Source organism: Caloenas nicobarica, chromosome 2 (assembly GCF_036013445.1).
Source record: "Caloenas nicobarica isolate bCalNic1 chromosome 2, bCalNic1.hap1, whole genome shotgun sequence".
Lineage (NCBI taxonomy): Eukaryota > Metazoa > Chordata > Aves > Columbiformes > Columbidae > Caloenas > Caloenas nicobarica.
In genome coordinates, this window is record NC_088246.1 from 37,715,915 (window position 1) to 37,732,702 (window position 16,788).

Sequence of the window (16,788 nt, forward strand, 5' to 3'; positions counted from 1 at the left end):
GCCATGCTTGTAGACTTCTGCATTTCTTAATTTACGTTTAGTCTCTGAACCATGTCAAATTGAATGTCAGAGAAGGCCAGGACTGGCTCGGGAACTCTTGTTTTCATTAATGTGTGTCTCTGTGACCAAGCGTCCCTTTTTCTAGAGCTCTCTGTTCATCTTTCCTTATCTTGCTGCGACATCTTCCCTTTCCTTCAAAGCCAAAGCTGAAATGTTGCACGCTGCAGTGGTGAAGATCCCCGGCCTCGGCCCTTCTCTGTGCAGGTTTGGCTGAGCATGGCAGAGAAAAATAATAAAAAAAATCAAGGACTTGTTAAGGGGTGTCCTCAAACTCTTCTTTTACTAAAATATATGCCGTGTCTGCCTTCTGCCAGTATCTGTGCTTGGTCTCTGCCTTGAATAATTTTTTTTTAATCTAGGGGGAAAAAATGGGGCATGGGAGAGTGGAAGGGTGATTGACATCAGATTCACAGAAATAAATGAAACTGTCAGCAAAAGAGAGAGCTCTCTTTCTGCCCATAATAAAATACTGCATGTCGAATTGATTGGTGGATTTTTATTTTTATTGTTATTTGTCTCGCCAAATAGCTAATTAGGGATAAGCTAAATGTATTTTGACTTCTTTTTTGTTTTATTTTTTTAATCTAGTTCAGATAAATACATTTTTCTACAGTGCTGTATTTCCTATAAAAAGTGACCAGGAAAGGGAATCCACTGTGATGACACAATTCATTACATGTTAGGAATATAAATACTCAATACTATGAGTTTTCTGAAATAAAATAGAATGTAGTGCCTTTGGATGGAATTGTGCTTTATTTTATCTTTCTTATGGCTCCTACCTATTGCAAAGCTGCAGTACTGGATCCTCTTTTCCCATCAGCTGATGGGTTTATTGTGAAACAAAGGTCTGTGACTGCCTGGCTACTGGGATTGTGCAGGCAGCTGGAGGTACATTTTTGCTACAAGAAGATCTACACTATCCTGAAGTAGTTTGCAAATTCAGTAAAGAGTATATTTAAAAATCAGAGTAAATATAACCCATTTATGGGACAGTGTCTGCATCCACTATGATCTGAACTAGCTGCCCAGAGTCCAAAGGATTTCTCCTTTTCTGTGCTACTATGAACTTTTTCAAATGCCTGGTGCTTTCTGCATTTACATCATTTTGATCTCTGAGCACATACACCTCGTAAATATTTTAAGTATCATAGGAGCCCAGAGGGTAGGTTGATGCTCCCATCTGTCTTGCAAGATGTAAAGTGACTTTCCCAAGGTGATGCAAGTATTGCAGCAGTCATGCTCCCAGAAACAAAGCTCATTGCCGTGGATATCAATCGACTTTCTTTAAAAAAAGTCCCTCTGATCTTAATTTGTCTGATACAACTCAGTTTAGGGTGTTACGATTGTGATTATTCAGGGATGAAACTTGCGTGGTCCATATGTTCAGTGTACACAGAGTTGTTCTGTCAAACAAAACTATTCACAGAACTCAGAACTGGAAGAAATTGTTAGGAACCACTGGCTGCCTCCCCGCTGCAAGGTGTGCTGCTGTCAGCAAGTAGCTCTGTAGGGGCTCAACCACTTGTGCTTCACAAAAAGCACCAGAGAGGATCCAGCCTTGATCTGAAAACCAAGAAGTCGATGATGTGCTGCTGTCCGCAGCCCTTTGCAGGGGAGACTGGTCACTCTGGCTGCTCCTATACTTGCTGCTTTCCAGTCGGAGCTTGTCTGGCTGTGTCTTACATTAACTCACCAAATGGCTATCTCTGCTGGATCAACAGATCCCAAGTCCTCACCATCATGTCCCTTTGAAGTTTCGCGCTTTGGGGCTGATGGACCAGCCTGAGCCGCTAAAGTCTGGACTGTTTCCTCCAGCTTTCTGAATACCACTTTGGCTCTCTTCCTGTGCATCTCCAGTTTTTCGATATCATTTTAAAGATCTGAAGACAAGAACTGAACTTGTAACTCCATTTTTGCTAATATTATTTTTTCTGAAAGGATAAAATATATCAGAGGGGTGTGTTATCCTTCCTTGCCACGGCACTGTGTTAGGAGGTCTGGCACACTTGCCCATGCACTGTCACTGCTGAGGCCCATGGCTGGCCAGGCTTGTGGCATTCCGGATGCAGGCTTTCATTTCAGAGGTGTGGCCAGAACTTTTCATCTGGTCATTTTCGGTTTTACATTTGACATTTGTATATTGTGCATATTTTTTTTTTCCCTCCACCCAGCTGTAGGGGAGTGTGTTTTAGTTTGTTGTCCTTTCCAAATGGCTTCAAGCTGCAGTGATTTGGATCTCTCTGTGTAACCGTGCTGTCCTCATTCATTTCTCTGCCAGTCTGAGTTATCACCTGCAGATTTTGAAATGTTTATTTCCACCACTGATGATTTACACTCTGGAACATCACTCTAAATATTGTGATTTGATGGTATTTTCCTGTTTACAGGTACTTTGGAGACCTGTCAGGCAGCTCAAACAGTGACCTATACCTTACTGAATGGCATAGCTGAGGATGTAATTTAGGATGCTGAAAACAAAAGTAGTAGAGTTTGGTGAGATGAAAAGGGAGTAGATCTCTTATGTACAGGCCGTTTACATGTGTGGTTTGTTCCGTTCTGTTTCCAAGTATGCATTGAATGTGCTATTCTTTATGTCCAAAATAGTAGCAGAATAGCCTGATGGTTACTAAGGTAATGAGAACCTACTGTTCTCTTACCGATGCATGTAAATAAAGTATGGAATTTAATTTCACTCTGTGTTACCTGAGGCAGTTCTGGCATCTGATAAATGATCTTCACATTCTTCTCCGCTTCCCTTCTGATTTTCATTGAAAAATTGAGATGTTTCTCTTTTTGTAAATAAATGAGGCTGCCCTGCAAATAGAGAGAAGAAGGTAGCCCAAGAATTACATCCTTTGTCATGCAGCCTTTTTTCCTCCATGACTCAAAATATATTTGCTTTTCTGCTTAAATGCTTCTACTTCATGTGATCGGAATTGAAGATTTAACACCCACATGACTTCCTCTTTTCTTTTTCCCTTGATATGCAACTTATGTTCATTATCTGTTCTTGTGCTATGGATCACAGGCATAGCATGCAGGCAAATGCCAGATTAATTTCTTAAACAAAGGAAGGAAACTTCCTTTTTGATTGTGTATTGAAAAGCAATATGGTAAAAATACAAATTTGCGAACACAGTAACACCAGTAGATGAGTGAGTGAGATACTTACCAGATGACATGATCCTTGACAAGAATTGTCACCGCCTTGGGAGTGCAGGCAACAAACAAGAAATCCGAAGGAGCTCTGACCACTGTGCAACCAGGCAACACTACACCCCAGACCATCTTGACTTTGTAATGGAAAAAGAGAATCCGTATCAAGCTACTCAGCAGCTCATCAATCACCTGAATCCACCAGGCTGGGCATGGGAAATCGTATCTGTCTCTTACATACAGGAGGAGGAAGGAGAAACAGCTGGGGCACGGGATGGAGTTGTGCTTGAAGTAAGGGGATCTATCGCAGGAGAAAGGCAGCAGGTTATGCTGAATTATGGGCCTGCAGAATAATGTTCCTGATTTTTTTTGTTTTTTTTTTTTTGCTATAAATTGTGAACAAATTAATATCTTAGCCATGTTAAAGCGATATCAAATCATGGGTACTACCAAATGTAAGTTGCCATGAGTGGGATATTTTAGTGTAACAGCCATTTGGATATCAAGACTTTATATTCCAGTAGCCTACCTGCTCAGAGAAGGAGGTGGGGGGGATGAAGTGGACAGCTGGCATAATATACGGATATTTGAACCCGGAAACGAAAAGACAGCTGCTGGATCTAATTTTAAACATAGTCTTGATCAGATCCCTCTAGATCCTGGTTGTCCTGCTACAGCAAAGTCATTAGTGGGAGTAGAGAGGAGTGAAATTCAAGATACTGTTAAAAAGCTTTCCTGAGAAGGGGAGTCATCCTTGTTCCAGTTATGGTATTTCCATTTCTCACAGTAAGTATTTAAAGAAAATGTGAGTGGAAGCAGCGTCTGGCTGGTACATGGTCTAACGCTGCTCCCACAGGCGGCTTTTCTGCGTTGTCCTAATGCTGTCCTGAAAGCACAGGGGCAGGCAGCGCTGTTTCCAGTTAGGAAACCGTGTATTCAAAGTGGGGTTTTTGTAATATTTAAAATAATATGTGGCTATAGTATCGGTCACCAGATGATAATTCCGAGGTTTTACATCAGGTGTCAGGAATGCATTAGAAGGGATCGGGAGTGCCACCTAGTGAGGCTCTGCAAATTTAGCTTGCCTTTTTTGTTGTTGTTTTTGTTTGTTTGTTGGTTTGGTTTTTAGCAAGTACAAAAATAACAAGTAGTATGGCACCAGTGTAATTCTTCATTTAGGATTAGCAAGCTAAGATATTTTATTAATTCAGCAGCTGGTTAAGTATTTTCAAGCGTCTGTTTTGCTTTCAGAATGCTATTACCAAGTTGAGAATTTTTGGTTCAAAGTGTGACAGTATTGTTCTGCTTTATTTTAACTATGATGCTAAACTTAAGGGCTGTGGAAACATTCCTGTATTTATTCTCTTTAGGAACTTAGCTAACCCACTGGAATTTGCAGTAGCTGTGGACACATGCAGCACACTGCTCCTCTGATGTGAAGATTCCCCTCTGCTAGACCGCTCCATTAACCACATGACAAGTTTAGAAATAACAGCTTTGCTGGTTTTTATCCACTTCAGGAAAGAGAAACGTCCAGACTTTTTAAAGATTTTTTTTTTTTTTAATAATAGGAAACTTGATGAAATAAGAATAAAAAATTAAGATATAGGGTTTTTTGTTTTGTTACAAAACTTTAAACAACAACCTGACTTTACATTTACAGACCTTGAATAGGCTAGAAAAGTTACTAAAATATAATTGTATTCTTCTAAAAACAGCCTCCTGTGATCACATTCAAATATAAGTGCAGTATGTAATTAACTGTCTTCTTTTCCTAAGGCAACGTGGGTAAAACAGAAATACGTTTATTCTAAGGTGGGATATAAGATCTGTGTTGTAAAGCATTGCAAATAGCATGAAAACAGAGAGGCGGTCGGAGCTGGAGTTGTGGGGCAGAGAAATGGCCAAGCAAGAGGTCATGTTTCATTTAAGCGTGTCTCCTGATTTCCTTTCAAAAGTATTAGCACAGCCAGTGTTAGATTTGTGTTATATTTAAACTTTCAGCTTTCCTTCCTCCTATGCAACTGAACGTTGTTCTTGCTGATTCAACTCAAAGGCTTTGAAATGACAGCTGCCAAGGATGGTTTCTTTCAAGTCTTCTATCTCATGTTTGCTTATGTGTCCTTTCTAAGCATGTATTTTTATCCGTAGCTTCCATCTAATATTCTTATTGTCAACAGGGAAGTTCAGAGCTGCCAAAGTTGCGAAAGGAAGACCAAAAAGCACGGAACGCGCTGTTAGCTGATATCCAGCAGGGAACTCGCTTAAGAAAAGTGACTCAAATCAATGACCGCAGCGCACCACAGATCGAAAGTGAGTGTGTGCTCCTGGGCCCTGAGTGAGCTGTGCTGAAGCCTCAGTTGCAAGGATCAGCTGGACAGTTTTCAAGCTGAAGGGCAGGTTTAAAGTTCAGCAAAGGTCTGCACCTTCATACAGCTTTAGGATGTGGAGAGGAGACACTTTCTAAACTTGCATCCTGCTGTAAGATCAGTAACTATTAACACTTCACTATTATTAACACTATTAAGTCTATAACTGGATAGCACCTTAACAGGCATTTCCTTGTCCAAAAAAAAAAATCACAACTGAGACTCCTTGAGAGTTTCTCAATGAAATAATTGTTTAAGTGGAAATTGTTGGCTCTGGCAGAAGAATTGTTCTTTACTAGATAAAAAGAACAAAAAATGCCAAAACCATCTGGAAGCATAAATTTCCTGTTGTCTAACACAACTTGTGGTTGGTGTCATTATGGATGTGAGATTAAGAAGCACCAGAGGGTGCTGTGCTCCAAGATCTGGATCAGAAATTGTGTGAACGGTAACTTCCCTTGCTGAGCCTGCCTAAAGAGGGAAAAGTCTGCTCTTGGCTATGTTTGTTGGTGCCAGGTCTTAGCAGTCTGAGTGCAAGAATGAAATTACTTTCTGATATACCCTGGTTTTTTGTTCTTTTTAACAGAACCCAAGGAAACTAACAGAGATGGAGTTAATCAAGCCATTAATAAAGGCAGCTCTCAGCAGTCTCTGGGAGGTTTATTTGCTGGTGGCTTCCCTGTTCTCAGACCAGCGGGCCAGAGGGACGTACCGGGTAAGGGCTTCGTTTCTATGGAAGAATCACTGGAGGGAACTGTGGTTTGGGATAAACGCACTTTTGGTTTAGCTTTAGTGTTTCAGTTTTTTAATTGCTTTTTACCGGACCCTTAGTTCATCATGTGACCATGGAGGGCTCAATTAATAATGTGCTTGAAGTAATCTTTCTAGATGTCAGGTGCCTTATTCGTTAAAATATAAATAACAAGCTATCTCTACACTGGATAGGAATGAGATTGAATAGATTGTGCAGAGTTTTAATGGAGACTTTTTGCATTAGTTTAATGAAAACTTTTAATTGTGCCTTGAATATTGAAATCTGAGCTTATCAACTTCAGCATAAATGGCATAGAAGTCATATTTCCTTCCCTCCGTTAGTGTGCATTTCTGCAGTATTACAGGCTTGTGTGTTACTTTTAAAGATTCATATTTAAGATTTTTGCTCTCTGGATTTGATAAGTACGGTTTTGATCCAGAAAGGTAATTTATTGACCTGAAAAAGAAGGCTATTGTTGCTTCACAAAGACAGGAGGAAGGCATGTGTGGGAGCCCCTGCTGCTGCTTTCACCTCACGAAGGGCCACCATCAGTGAGGGGTGACTATTTTAGAGTCACAGCAATGCCCTCCGGTGCTGTTGGGCAGCTGGTGACTGCTCAGGCAGCACAGAGCAAAGTGGGCATTTGCAGGGAAAGATGCAACTTGGCTCGACCCGCAGGGTTTTTTCGTGGAAGACGAGCCCATAATGCACAACTCGGCTCTTGATAGGGCTGCCTCACAGCTTCCGCTGCGGTAGCTACTTTGGGTTGTTCTAAAACTATGACTATGTGAATACAGAATGAGATGCCTTTTTTTGACATCTTGCTTTGTGAAAAATCCTTGACATTTGCTCAGGAAAATACATTTTGTAAGGTCAAGCATCTGAGCATTTGCAGTTGAAAAGGAAACATTTGAACCTGTACCTTCGGGAAAGCCTTTGAGGCGCTACTTTTAAGAACTTGGCTTTTATCCATGGGATTGAGCTTTATGTAATGTTGTGTGAATTTTTTAGTCTTAAACAAGTCCTTAACTTCAAGGATGCAAGTTGATGCGTGTCCATCTACTTGTGTTCTTCGAGGCCTTTTCACTAGGACTCTCGATTCCTCCAAGCAGACAGCTCATCGACGTTCAGCGGGCTGTACTAGGCAGGTGGGGCTGGTATGAAGGACCTCAGGCCTTTGCAGAAAAGCGCTTTCTCCTTGAACTGTTTCATTTCAACTGAGGAACAGGGATCAGGGTCTCTCAGCGGGTCATCATGTAACTAATCAGTCCCCAGTGCCCACTGCAACACATCACCTCCCAAGCCCTGTTACACCAGGGGGAACCTGTTGGATATGAGATGGTTTTGGAGAGTTAATCACTCAGAGTAACCACTGGGGAGGGGACAATGAAGAGCTGGCTCCTTGCGCTCTTCTGTCTGATGAGCGGGAACCAAACCCTGACGTATAACGTGTGATACCTGTTTTTCAGCTGGGAGGCCTGGGCAGCTTCCAGGGGTCCGAGCAGCAGGTCCCAAGCCCTCAGCCCCACCGACCTCCAGCGCCGCCAAGGCGAGCAGTAACCCCTCGCACCCGGCCGAAGGCCCAAGGGCAGCGGCCCCACCGGAGCCCCCCAGCACCTCCCGAGCCGGAGCCAGCCCGGGGCGGCCCAGCCTGCCCGCCCCCCCGCCGCCGCCTCCGGCCCCCAGCAAACCTTCCCTCGCCTTCCCCCCTCCTCCCCCTCTCCCCCCTGCAGCCGAGCGCCCTCCCAAGGGGGTGTCCCCCAGCGCTGCTCCTCCGCCCCCGCTCCCTCCTCCTCAGGCTGACAAACCCACCAAGTTTCAAGCAGGAGCTTCACACTCGCCCCCTCCTCCTCCTCCCCCTCCCCTGCCCCTCGCCCCCCCCTGCGCGTTTCCCGGCAGGACAGCGGATTTCCCTGCTGCTGCCTCTCCCTCTGAAGGAAGGGACTGTCCCCCTCCCACGCCGCCACCCCCACCTCCTCCTCCGCCACACATACGTCCCCTGACCTTCCCCAGCAGGCTCTTCTTGCCGCCCTCCCTAGCCTTCGGCAGTGCCGACGTGCCCCCTCCGCTGCCCCCCAAGTCCCCCCACTTGCTGTCGCAGCTCCACAAGCCCAGCAGTATCCAGTCCCTGCCGCTGCCCCCCACCCCCGGCCTCCCCCAGCCCACGGCAGCGGTGGCGGAGACCAGGAGGAAGAGAGCCGGCCGAGGGGCAGGTGAGAGCCGCACCTGGAAGGAGGGATGGTTTCTTCTCCCTTTGGCTAGCGGGGAAATAGCACTGGTGGCCAGAGAGTGTGGAGGGGTGGGGATGGAGAGGGCAAGTAGCAGCAGGGTGAAGTCCATCATCTGGAGTACCTGTAGGTCGCGTGGCACATAAGGGGCATGCGAGACGTCAGGCTCTTCGTAGCACTGGACACGCACACCATATAGTTTAATCTGTGATTCTGGGAAGCAACATGCTGATCAGCAACATTTTAGGACCGCTGGGCTGTTGCTTTTATGTTGGCATTGACTGAGCTCAGGAGCCGTTTCCTACCAGTCTCAGGTAGGGCAGCCGAGTCTGCCAGATCTGCAGCTGCTCGAGTTCCAATGACAGAACCCAAGGGAATGGCAGGAAAATGTGGCAGGGGAGGTTTAGGTTGGACATTAGGAGAAGGTTCTTCCCCGAGGGGGTGGTGGAGCACTGGAACAGGCTCCCCGGGGAGGTGTCACGGCCCCAAGCCTGACAGTGTTCAAGAAGAGACTGGACAAGGCCCTCAGACACAGGTGTGAACTGTGGGGTTGTCATATGCACGGACAGGAGTTGGACTCAATGATCCTTGTGGGTCCCTTCCAACTTAGGACATTCTATGATTCTAAGTGTCAGCCTACCCATGACATCCCTCCACTGCTGCACCCGTGCAGTCTGGAGCAATATTGGCAATGGCTGGAAATGTTACAGGAGAGACTAAAGCAAAGATGGGGCAGTGAGCAAAGGCAAGTATGGATGCAGCCCTCTGCTTTTCCACAGAGTGGCCAGCACCTCCTGCGATCGAGGTGGTAGGGTCAAAAAAGGCTTCTCTGACTGCTTGGGAAATGGGGATATTAGCTAGTGTTTCCTTGAGCAGATGGTAGAAGGAACTTTTTTCTGACTGATATAATGAAGTTGTTAAAAAAAATCTGTGTGGGTTTGAGAAATGGAGACAGCTACTTAATAAGGAGCATCTGAAGAGAATGTTCTGTACCCTGTATTTTAGCAGCCACATGTCAAGAGAAAGATTAGTGGTTCCCTTTGACAGCCATGGGAAAGGCCATATAAGTACAGCACATCAGGTGCTTTGTGATGGTGATTAGTGCTGCTCAGGAACTGTCTGATTCAGAGTGGCTCAGCTTTTGAGGTTTCCATAAAATTAGCCTGCCTTTCTCTTGGTTATCCAGGGGGAGAAGCAGTTTTGAGAGGCTGGTAACTTGGAGACCTTGGGCTCCCTGTGCTTCACACAGTTCCTGTGGTAGGTCTGCCCACATGTAAACTTCAAAGGCTCTTGCAGCTCCTCAGTGAAATGCACAAGAATGATGGTAATTCCACTGCATAGCTGCCAAAGTGTCAGGAAATTAATTTCTTTTAGCAATGATACCATCTAGCATGGTCGTTTCTGGTTTTTTCTTAAACAAAATGCTTGTTCTTGTGAAAGTGGAAGGATAGTCTCCCCCTCCAGACTGGGCCAAAGCCATGCTTCAGAATGTCAGACTTCCCTAGAACTAGAAATAGCAAGCCCCAGCGAACACCAATAGTGACTTAAAAGTAATACTTAATGCTATAAATCCATGGTCAGGCTTGATGAACAGCAGCTGTGAAGTACTCCAAAGTAGCAAAGTTTGCCCTAAATCCTGCATTCCTTCTACACTCCCACTTTTGTGCAAAGCGTACTGTTGAGTTTGGCAAGTCACGATGTTTATCTTTTTAAGGACCCGGTGCTGGGAAGCTCGTCACTCCTCCACAGCCACCAGCAAGATCACCAACAACTGAGCTTACGAGCAAGTCTGGAGTCTCAGCCTGGGCTACAGCTCATGACCCCTACCCACCACTTAAAAATGGAAACATGCACATCATTGGTAAAATAACCTAAATTAGGTCTCTCAGCCTTAGTTAATGATTTTAGTACAAAAGCCTGTGTGTGTCTCAGACCTCAAAAAGTCATTTGAGACCTTATCATGGCAATAACATGGTAGTATAACTAGACCCATTAGAAACATTTTTTGTTCAACCTTATATAATGATAGAAAATTAAGGCATTTTCACAAAAGTGTTGAATCATCCAGTAGACAAAAGAGCATGCACTACCTGCAAAATTATTTAAGGATGTGAAAATTTGCTATAGGGTGTTTAAATCACTGTTCTTAAAACCAGTTTATGGACATTTAGTAGCTTTAGTCCTATAAAGCAAAGATTGGTAAGAATTACTTCTGTGGTCTGATGAATTGGCCATTCATTCTTGCTTATAGCTAAATGGCTTGAAAACCACCCAGGAATACCTCCATTACCACAACTTCATCAATGCAGAAAACTGGAACGGCAGCCAGAAGCTTCACTTCAGTTAGCAGCAGGCAGTGTTTGCAATTAAGCCAGAAAACTTGGATGGCTCACAGAAGTACTCATCAAGATTGTTTATATGGAGTGAGCCGCTATCAATTCCAGGGGAAAACAAGTCAGCATTTTTAATTGAAATTACTTGCGGCAATCTTTACTTTTTTTTTTTTCTCTCTCTCTAGTAGTGACAAATGTTTTTCTTTTAAGTATCTCTCTGACAAATGTTTATTTCCCTGAAACTTCCCAGATGACTTTGAATCTAAATTTACTTTCCATTCTGTGGAAGATTTCCCCCCACCTGATGAATTCAAGCCATTTCAGAAAATATATCCCAGCAAGATAGCTAGAGGTAAGTGTGTAAACAGGAGAAGCTCTGATAATGATCCAATAGGATTAAAAACAGAGAGTGAAAATAAAGAACAGAAACCTGCATTAATGTGAAGAACTAGGCTGCAGGAATAAGCAGAGAGGGATGGGATTTGTTACAGTGGTTGCAGGGACCAAAGATACAGTGAAAAGCACTTAATTACTGTTAAGTCTTAGTAGCTAAAAATAAAACTATGTGGTTTAACATGCAGTCTGTGTTCTTCAGATTGTTGAATTTGCAGAGCTCTTGATGTTAAAAACAGACAGGCAGCTACTGAGTTGTTTTCTTGTTCATGAACTTGTGAAATCACAAAAGAGGGGTGATTCGATCCATGTCTTCCATCATGTGTTTTGACTTAAATCCTATGCTTGGTGTTTTACAGATCCCTCTAAAAATCCTCCATTAAGAACACATGTAAGATGAGAAGAGTCTTCTGATGCTCTGTGGATTTGGTATTAAAAAAGAAGAACATCAAGATAATGTATAAACCAGAAGAGGTCCCTAATACAGTGATAAGAGATTATATTTGAATTGCAAGTGCTGCAATGTTAACATTTTTATAAACTGGGAAAGTGCTGTAAATGATACTTTTTGAATTGGCCTACAAACCACAGGAATGCTAGCACAGGCCTTTAAATTATTGTATGTAGGTGGATAATTTTTAAGCAAAGCAGCATAAAATCTGAATTCTTTGTAGTGTTGAAACAATGCTCATTCATCATGCTGACAGATGTTACCTCAGAATACTTTTTGCATTACATGCCTATAGTTCATTTTTCCCCTTCCATCATCATTTTCAAGTATTTTGGAAATACTCCACTTGTTATTCAGAAATTTTTCAATTAACTACGAGAAACTAACATGATACCTTTAGTCTCTCTGTATGTTTCTTCACTTCTATTCTGCCTCTCCTCAGATTGCAACAGAATGGCACTTTCATGAACAGATGGGCCCACAATCATTTTCTCATTAAGCATGAAGAGGAAAGACCTGACAAGGAGCTGCATCTGCTGTTGAGCCCACCTCCTATTGATTACAGATCCTTATAGGATAGTGTCTGAAGAAGCTCAGCTGGGTAGAATGGTCATGGACTTGACAAAAGGCAACAGAACTTTTCCAGACTGGAGGAAAACACAGTTGTTCTACTGTAAGAAAAAAAAATTGTGTGTGAATGCACATGCCACAAATTATGTATGTAAGGGCATGTGTCCTGTATTTTTTTGCTGGCAGAGTGGATATTCACCACTTGTGTGACAGACTGTCTTTACCTAGCAATTAGGAGGCTTCTGGATGAGGGGTCCAACACCTATACTCTAAACAGGCAACTACAGCTACAATTGTTAACTCATAGCAACAGGGAAGATTCATTGTCCAAAACACACCATGTGGAACAAGCAGTCCCCAAAGTTGTTGTTCCCTTTAATAGAGATGGTTGAAAAAAAGTAACAACCTAGCGGCAAACAAGACTTGAGATTCTGCTTTTAATATGCAGCCTAGAGTAATGTCTTCAGATCACAGATGTTCAGATCTGTTCATAAGATGTCCATTTTCCACCAAGAATTACCCTTATTTTTGTGCATTTCACAGCATGAGAAGGAATGCTGCCAGCAAGATTGAGGGAGGGGATCCTTCCCCTCTGCTCTGTACTGATGAGGCCACACCTGGGGTACTGTGTCCAGTTCTGGGCTTCCCGGAACAAGAGAGACACGGACATGCTGGAGAGGGTCCAACAAAGATCCAACAAGATGATGAAGGGACTGCAGCATCTCTCCTATGAGGAAAGGCTGAGAGAGCTGGGACTGTTCAGCCTGGAGAAGAGAAGGCTCAGAGAGAATCTCATCAATGTGCATAAATACCTGAAGGGAGGGTATAAAGATGGAGCCAGGGTCTTTTCAGCAGTATTCAGTGACATGACCAGTGGCAATGGGCACCAACTGAAACAGAGGAGGCTCTGTCTGAACATCAGGAAGCACCTTTTTCCTGTGAGGGTGACCAAGCACTGGCACAGGTTGCCCAGGGTCATTGTGGAGTCTCACTCCTTAGAGATACTAAAAAGCCATCTGACATAGTCCTGGGCGACTGGTTCTAGGTGGCCCTGCTTGAGTGGTGAGGTTGGACTTTCAGCCATCCCTTCCAATCTCAATCACTCTCTGGTTCCCCTTCTCACAGCTCTCCTGGGTTCCTGCACTTGGGTCACAACAATCCCATGCAATGCTACAGGCTTGGGGAAGAGTAGCTGGAAAGCTGCTTAGTGGAAAAGAATCTGAGGGTGCTGATCAACAGCCAGCTGAATATGAGCCAGCAGTGTGCCCAGGTGGCCAAAAAGGCCAACAGCATCCTGGCTTATATCAGCAATAGTGTGGCCAGCAGGACTAGGGAAGTGATCATCCGCCTGTACTTGGCACTGGTGAGGCCACAACTTGAATTCAATTCAGTTTTGAGCTCCTCGCTGTAAGAAAGACATTGATGTGGTGGAGTGTCCAAAGAAAAGCAACAAAGCTGGTGAAGGGGTCTAGAGAACAAGTCTGATGAGGAGCGGCTGAGCAAACTGGGGCTGTTTAGCCTGGAGAAAAGGAGGCTGAGGGGAGACCTGATCGCTGCCTACAGCTACCTGAAAGGAGGTTGTAACAAGGTGGATGTGGGTCTCTTCTCCCAAGTAACAAGTGATAGAACAAGAAGAAATGGCCTCAAGTTGCACCAGGGGAGGTTTAGATTAGATATTAGGAAAAATTTCTTCCCCAAAAGGCTTGTCAAATATTGGAACAGGCAGCTCAGGGAACTGGTTAAGTCAACATCTTTGAAGATGTTTAAAAGACGTGTTGAAGTAGCACTTAGGGACATGGTTCAGGGGTGGACTCGACAGTGTTAGGTTAACAGTTGAACACAATGACCTTAAAGGTCTTTTCCAACCTAAATAATTCTATGATTCTTGAAAAAGGACAGTGGTGTTCCAGGGTGAGTCTGGTTCTAACAGCCAGGCTATTTACAGTTACAGCATTAATTTATATAATTGCCATAAATTCCCCTCAGCTGCAGCTATAGTAACAGTATAGATCACAGGTGAAGACCTTTCCCCACGGCCATGCCTTTGAACAAAACTATTTGGAAAAGACAGGTAACTGCATCTTTACATATCTCTGCTTTTCTCTTAGTTCTTGCAACAGCTCGGTTACACTGCAAGTCCTGCTCCTACACACATGCTCATGGTGTGGCGTGGTGTAAGGGTAAGAAGCTCGTCACCAGGAGGACTCTAAGAAAGCGTCAGTCCTTTTCTAGCCTATTATGATACCTTGCTGTACACCATGTGAAAAGAAAAAAATGAGTGATACTTTGAACAGTAATTATTGTCACTGTCATTATTATAGTTACTTGATAAATATGCATGAATATAGTAATAAGCAGGGGTCAGCATATACATTGCATCACAAACACCTGGAAAAGTTTAATACTGCTTTGAAGAATATTTTGCTATAGTACTATTAAAGGTGACTTATTGTTGGTTCTTATGTGTTCTGGAACTTGTGTACTGCTCTCTAATATGTACCTTCATAAGGATTTTAAACCTACTTAATGATAGACTACCTGCCAGAAGATATCTGAAGGAGAAAAAAAAATACTCCTGTTTTTTATGATGATTGGAGGTATTTTAGAAGCAAATGACATCTTTCAGAGATTAAATTAGAAAGCCTGTGCGTATTTGCAAGCGTTGGTGAAATGCTGTCTCCCTATGTACTGGATTATTGTTCAAGATCCATTGAGGCTTCTGATATTTCCATTACCTGGAAATACAGAATCACACTGGCTGTCACTCAGGGGCAGCTGGTCCCACTATGTCCTTCCACTCAGCCACAGCTGCACTCAAGACCACTGGAACTTTTAAGGCCATAGAGGATTCATGATTACACTCCAGCATGTTGCTGTACCACAGCATTATTTTTTTCTAAATGCACTACACAGCTGAAGCAAAAGCAACATCCTATTAGAAAATTACTACCTGGATCACTGCGCTCAAAACAATTTATTAGTTCTGTCATATAAACAGTTCCAAATAAGGACATAAATTCCCACAAGATAATTGCAAATGTTGGTTTGCTCTTTCTTAAGAAACAGGCAAATAAGATATATTATGGTTTCAGCAGGAACACTCTCTTCTTTCATCTTGCCTCCCTCCCAACTCAAAGGTTAGAGATCCAAGTTGTGCAAAAGAGCTGTGTTAAGTGGTATATCCTAATTTTGGCCCTCTCGATGGGGCAATCATTTTATCCCCGTTCTGCCCTTGTTCACAAATATCCAGCTACTCCTATCAGGATGCAAAGTGCTCAGCAAGCAACAGCTTGCAGAAGCAGTTCAACACGGTACGCGTTAAGTGTACTCTGACTAGGAGTATTTTCATTCGAAGTACCCTTTCATTCCAAAAGTGGATTTTATGGGAAATCTTCAGTTGTGGGCAGTCAGCAAAAGCACACTGCTGCTTCAGCTGGCTTCATCCAACACAATACCCTCTGAAATGAAGTGGGCTCCTAGGCTAGGTAGGCAGAAGCTAAGTTTTAGGGTTTACTTGCCTACTTTCTCCTTCCCTTGTCTCCATTTTCAGGATACCCATGCACAGGAGCTGTTTCTGTAGTAGAGAGCATGGGAGGAGTTTGTTGTGAACAGGAAGATGATTAGGTAGGCCATAAGAAAAAATACTTTCACAATTTCATAAAAAAAATTCTGAGGATGCAGTGTGCCAACATGGCAATGACTACTTCCCTAATGCACAACTCTTACCGTTTCTAGGTGAGGTGTTGCTGACTTCTAAGGAGCTTTTATTTCCTCAATAGAAAAGCCCATGGTTCTTCACCATGCCCTTCCCTAAGCAGCGAAGGATTTTAAGTCCATATGCTAACTTCTAATTATTAAAACCAGGGACTTCTTGTCTGAACCTCCTGTTAAAAAAACCTCAGCCATCTTCACATGACGCAGGAAGCAGTGTTTACTGGTTTAATTCTTGAAGGGCTTGCCCCATCTCACTTCTGCAAGAAGAAAGTACATGAAAAGCAGGTCTGTCTGTAAAGACTGTCAAGGAAGGGAAGCATGCTGCAGAACTGCACTTAGTATCAGGAAGCATAAGACAACCATTTCTAAGCCTAACCAGTTGGATTGCCACACCCACCAGTAACTCACTGGTACATGATTCATCAGCCACGTATGCTCACCACGGAGTACTAGGAAGTGTTCAGCAGTACAAAGGCAGGAAGATGGTGAATAGTCAGTACTGATCAATGTCCAGCATCTATTCTCTCCAAAAAAAAAAAAAAATCCAAATTTGTAGCTTGTATATAAACATGGCACCTCATTGCATCTTAAGAGCCAATAGGTTATGTACAGATGCCTTAGGCTTCCAGGCTGGCTCTGTGTTTTAGCAGTCAGTACTAGAGCGGCAGCCACCTGCATCACAAACACACAAGCATCCGTAAGTTGGGTGCAGGTGAAAGCAAAACTTAACTTGGAGGACCTAGTTTCTGGTCTTTTG

At 43.4% G+C, this 16,788-nt stretch overlaps 1 protein-coding gene across 2 annotated transcripts in view; it reads left to right on the forward strand.

Moving 5' to 3' along the window:
- WIPF3 (WAS/WASL interacting protein family member 3) overlaps positions 1-14,799 on the forward strand; it is a 39,048-nt gene extending 24,249 nt beyond the window's left edge. Inside the window, exons 1-7 of one of the 2 annotated variants that reach the window (XM_065629992.1) lie at positions 3,865-4,005; positions 5,400-5,532; positions 6,175-6,303; positions 7,812-8,555; positions 10,285-10,431; positions 11,154-11,255; positions 11,656-14,799. In XM_065629992.1, coding sequence (XP_065486064.1) covers positions 3,985-4,005; positions 5,400-5,532; positions 6,175-6,303; positions 7,812-8,555; positions 10,285-10,431; positions 11,154-11,255; positions 11,656-11,696 — 1,317 coding nt within the window. In that variant the 5' untranslated portion in view covers positions 3,865-3,984 and the 3' untranslated portion in view covers positions 11,697-14,799. Of the gene's footprint in view, positions 1-3,864; positions 4,006-5,399; positions 5,533-6,174; positions 6,304-7,811; positions 8,556-10,284; positions 10,432-11,153; positions 11,256-11,655 lie in introns of those variants that run through there. The other variant, XM_065629991.1, reaches the window with a different exon arrangement.
- Positions 14,800-16,788: the final 1,989 nt, after the last annotated feature.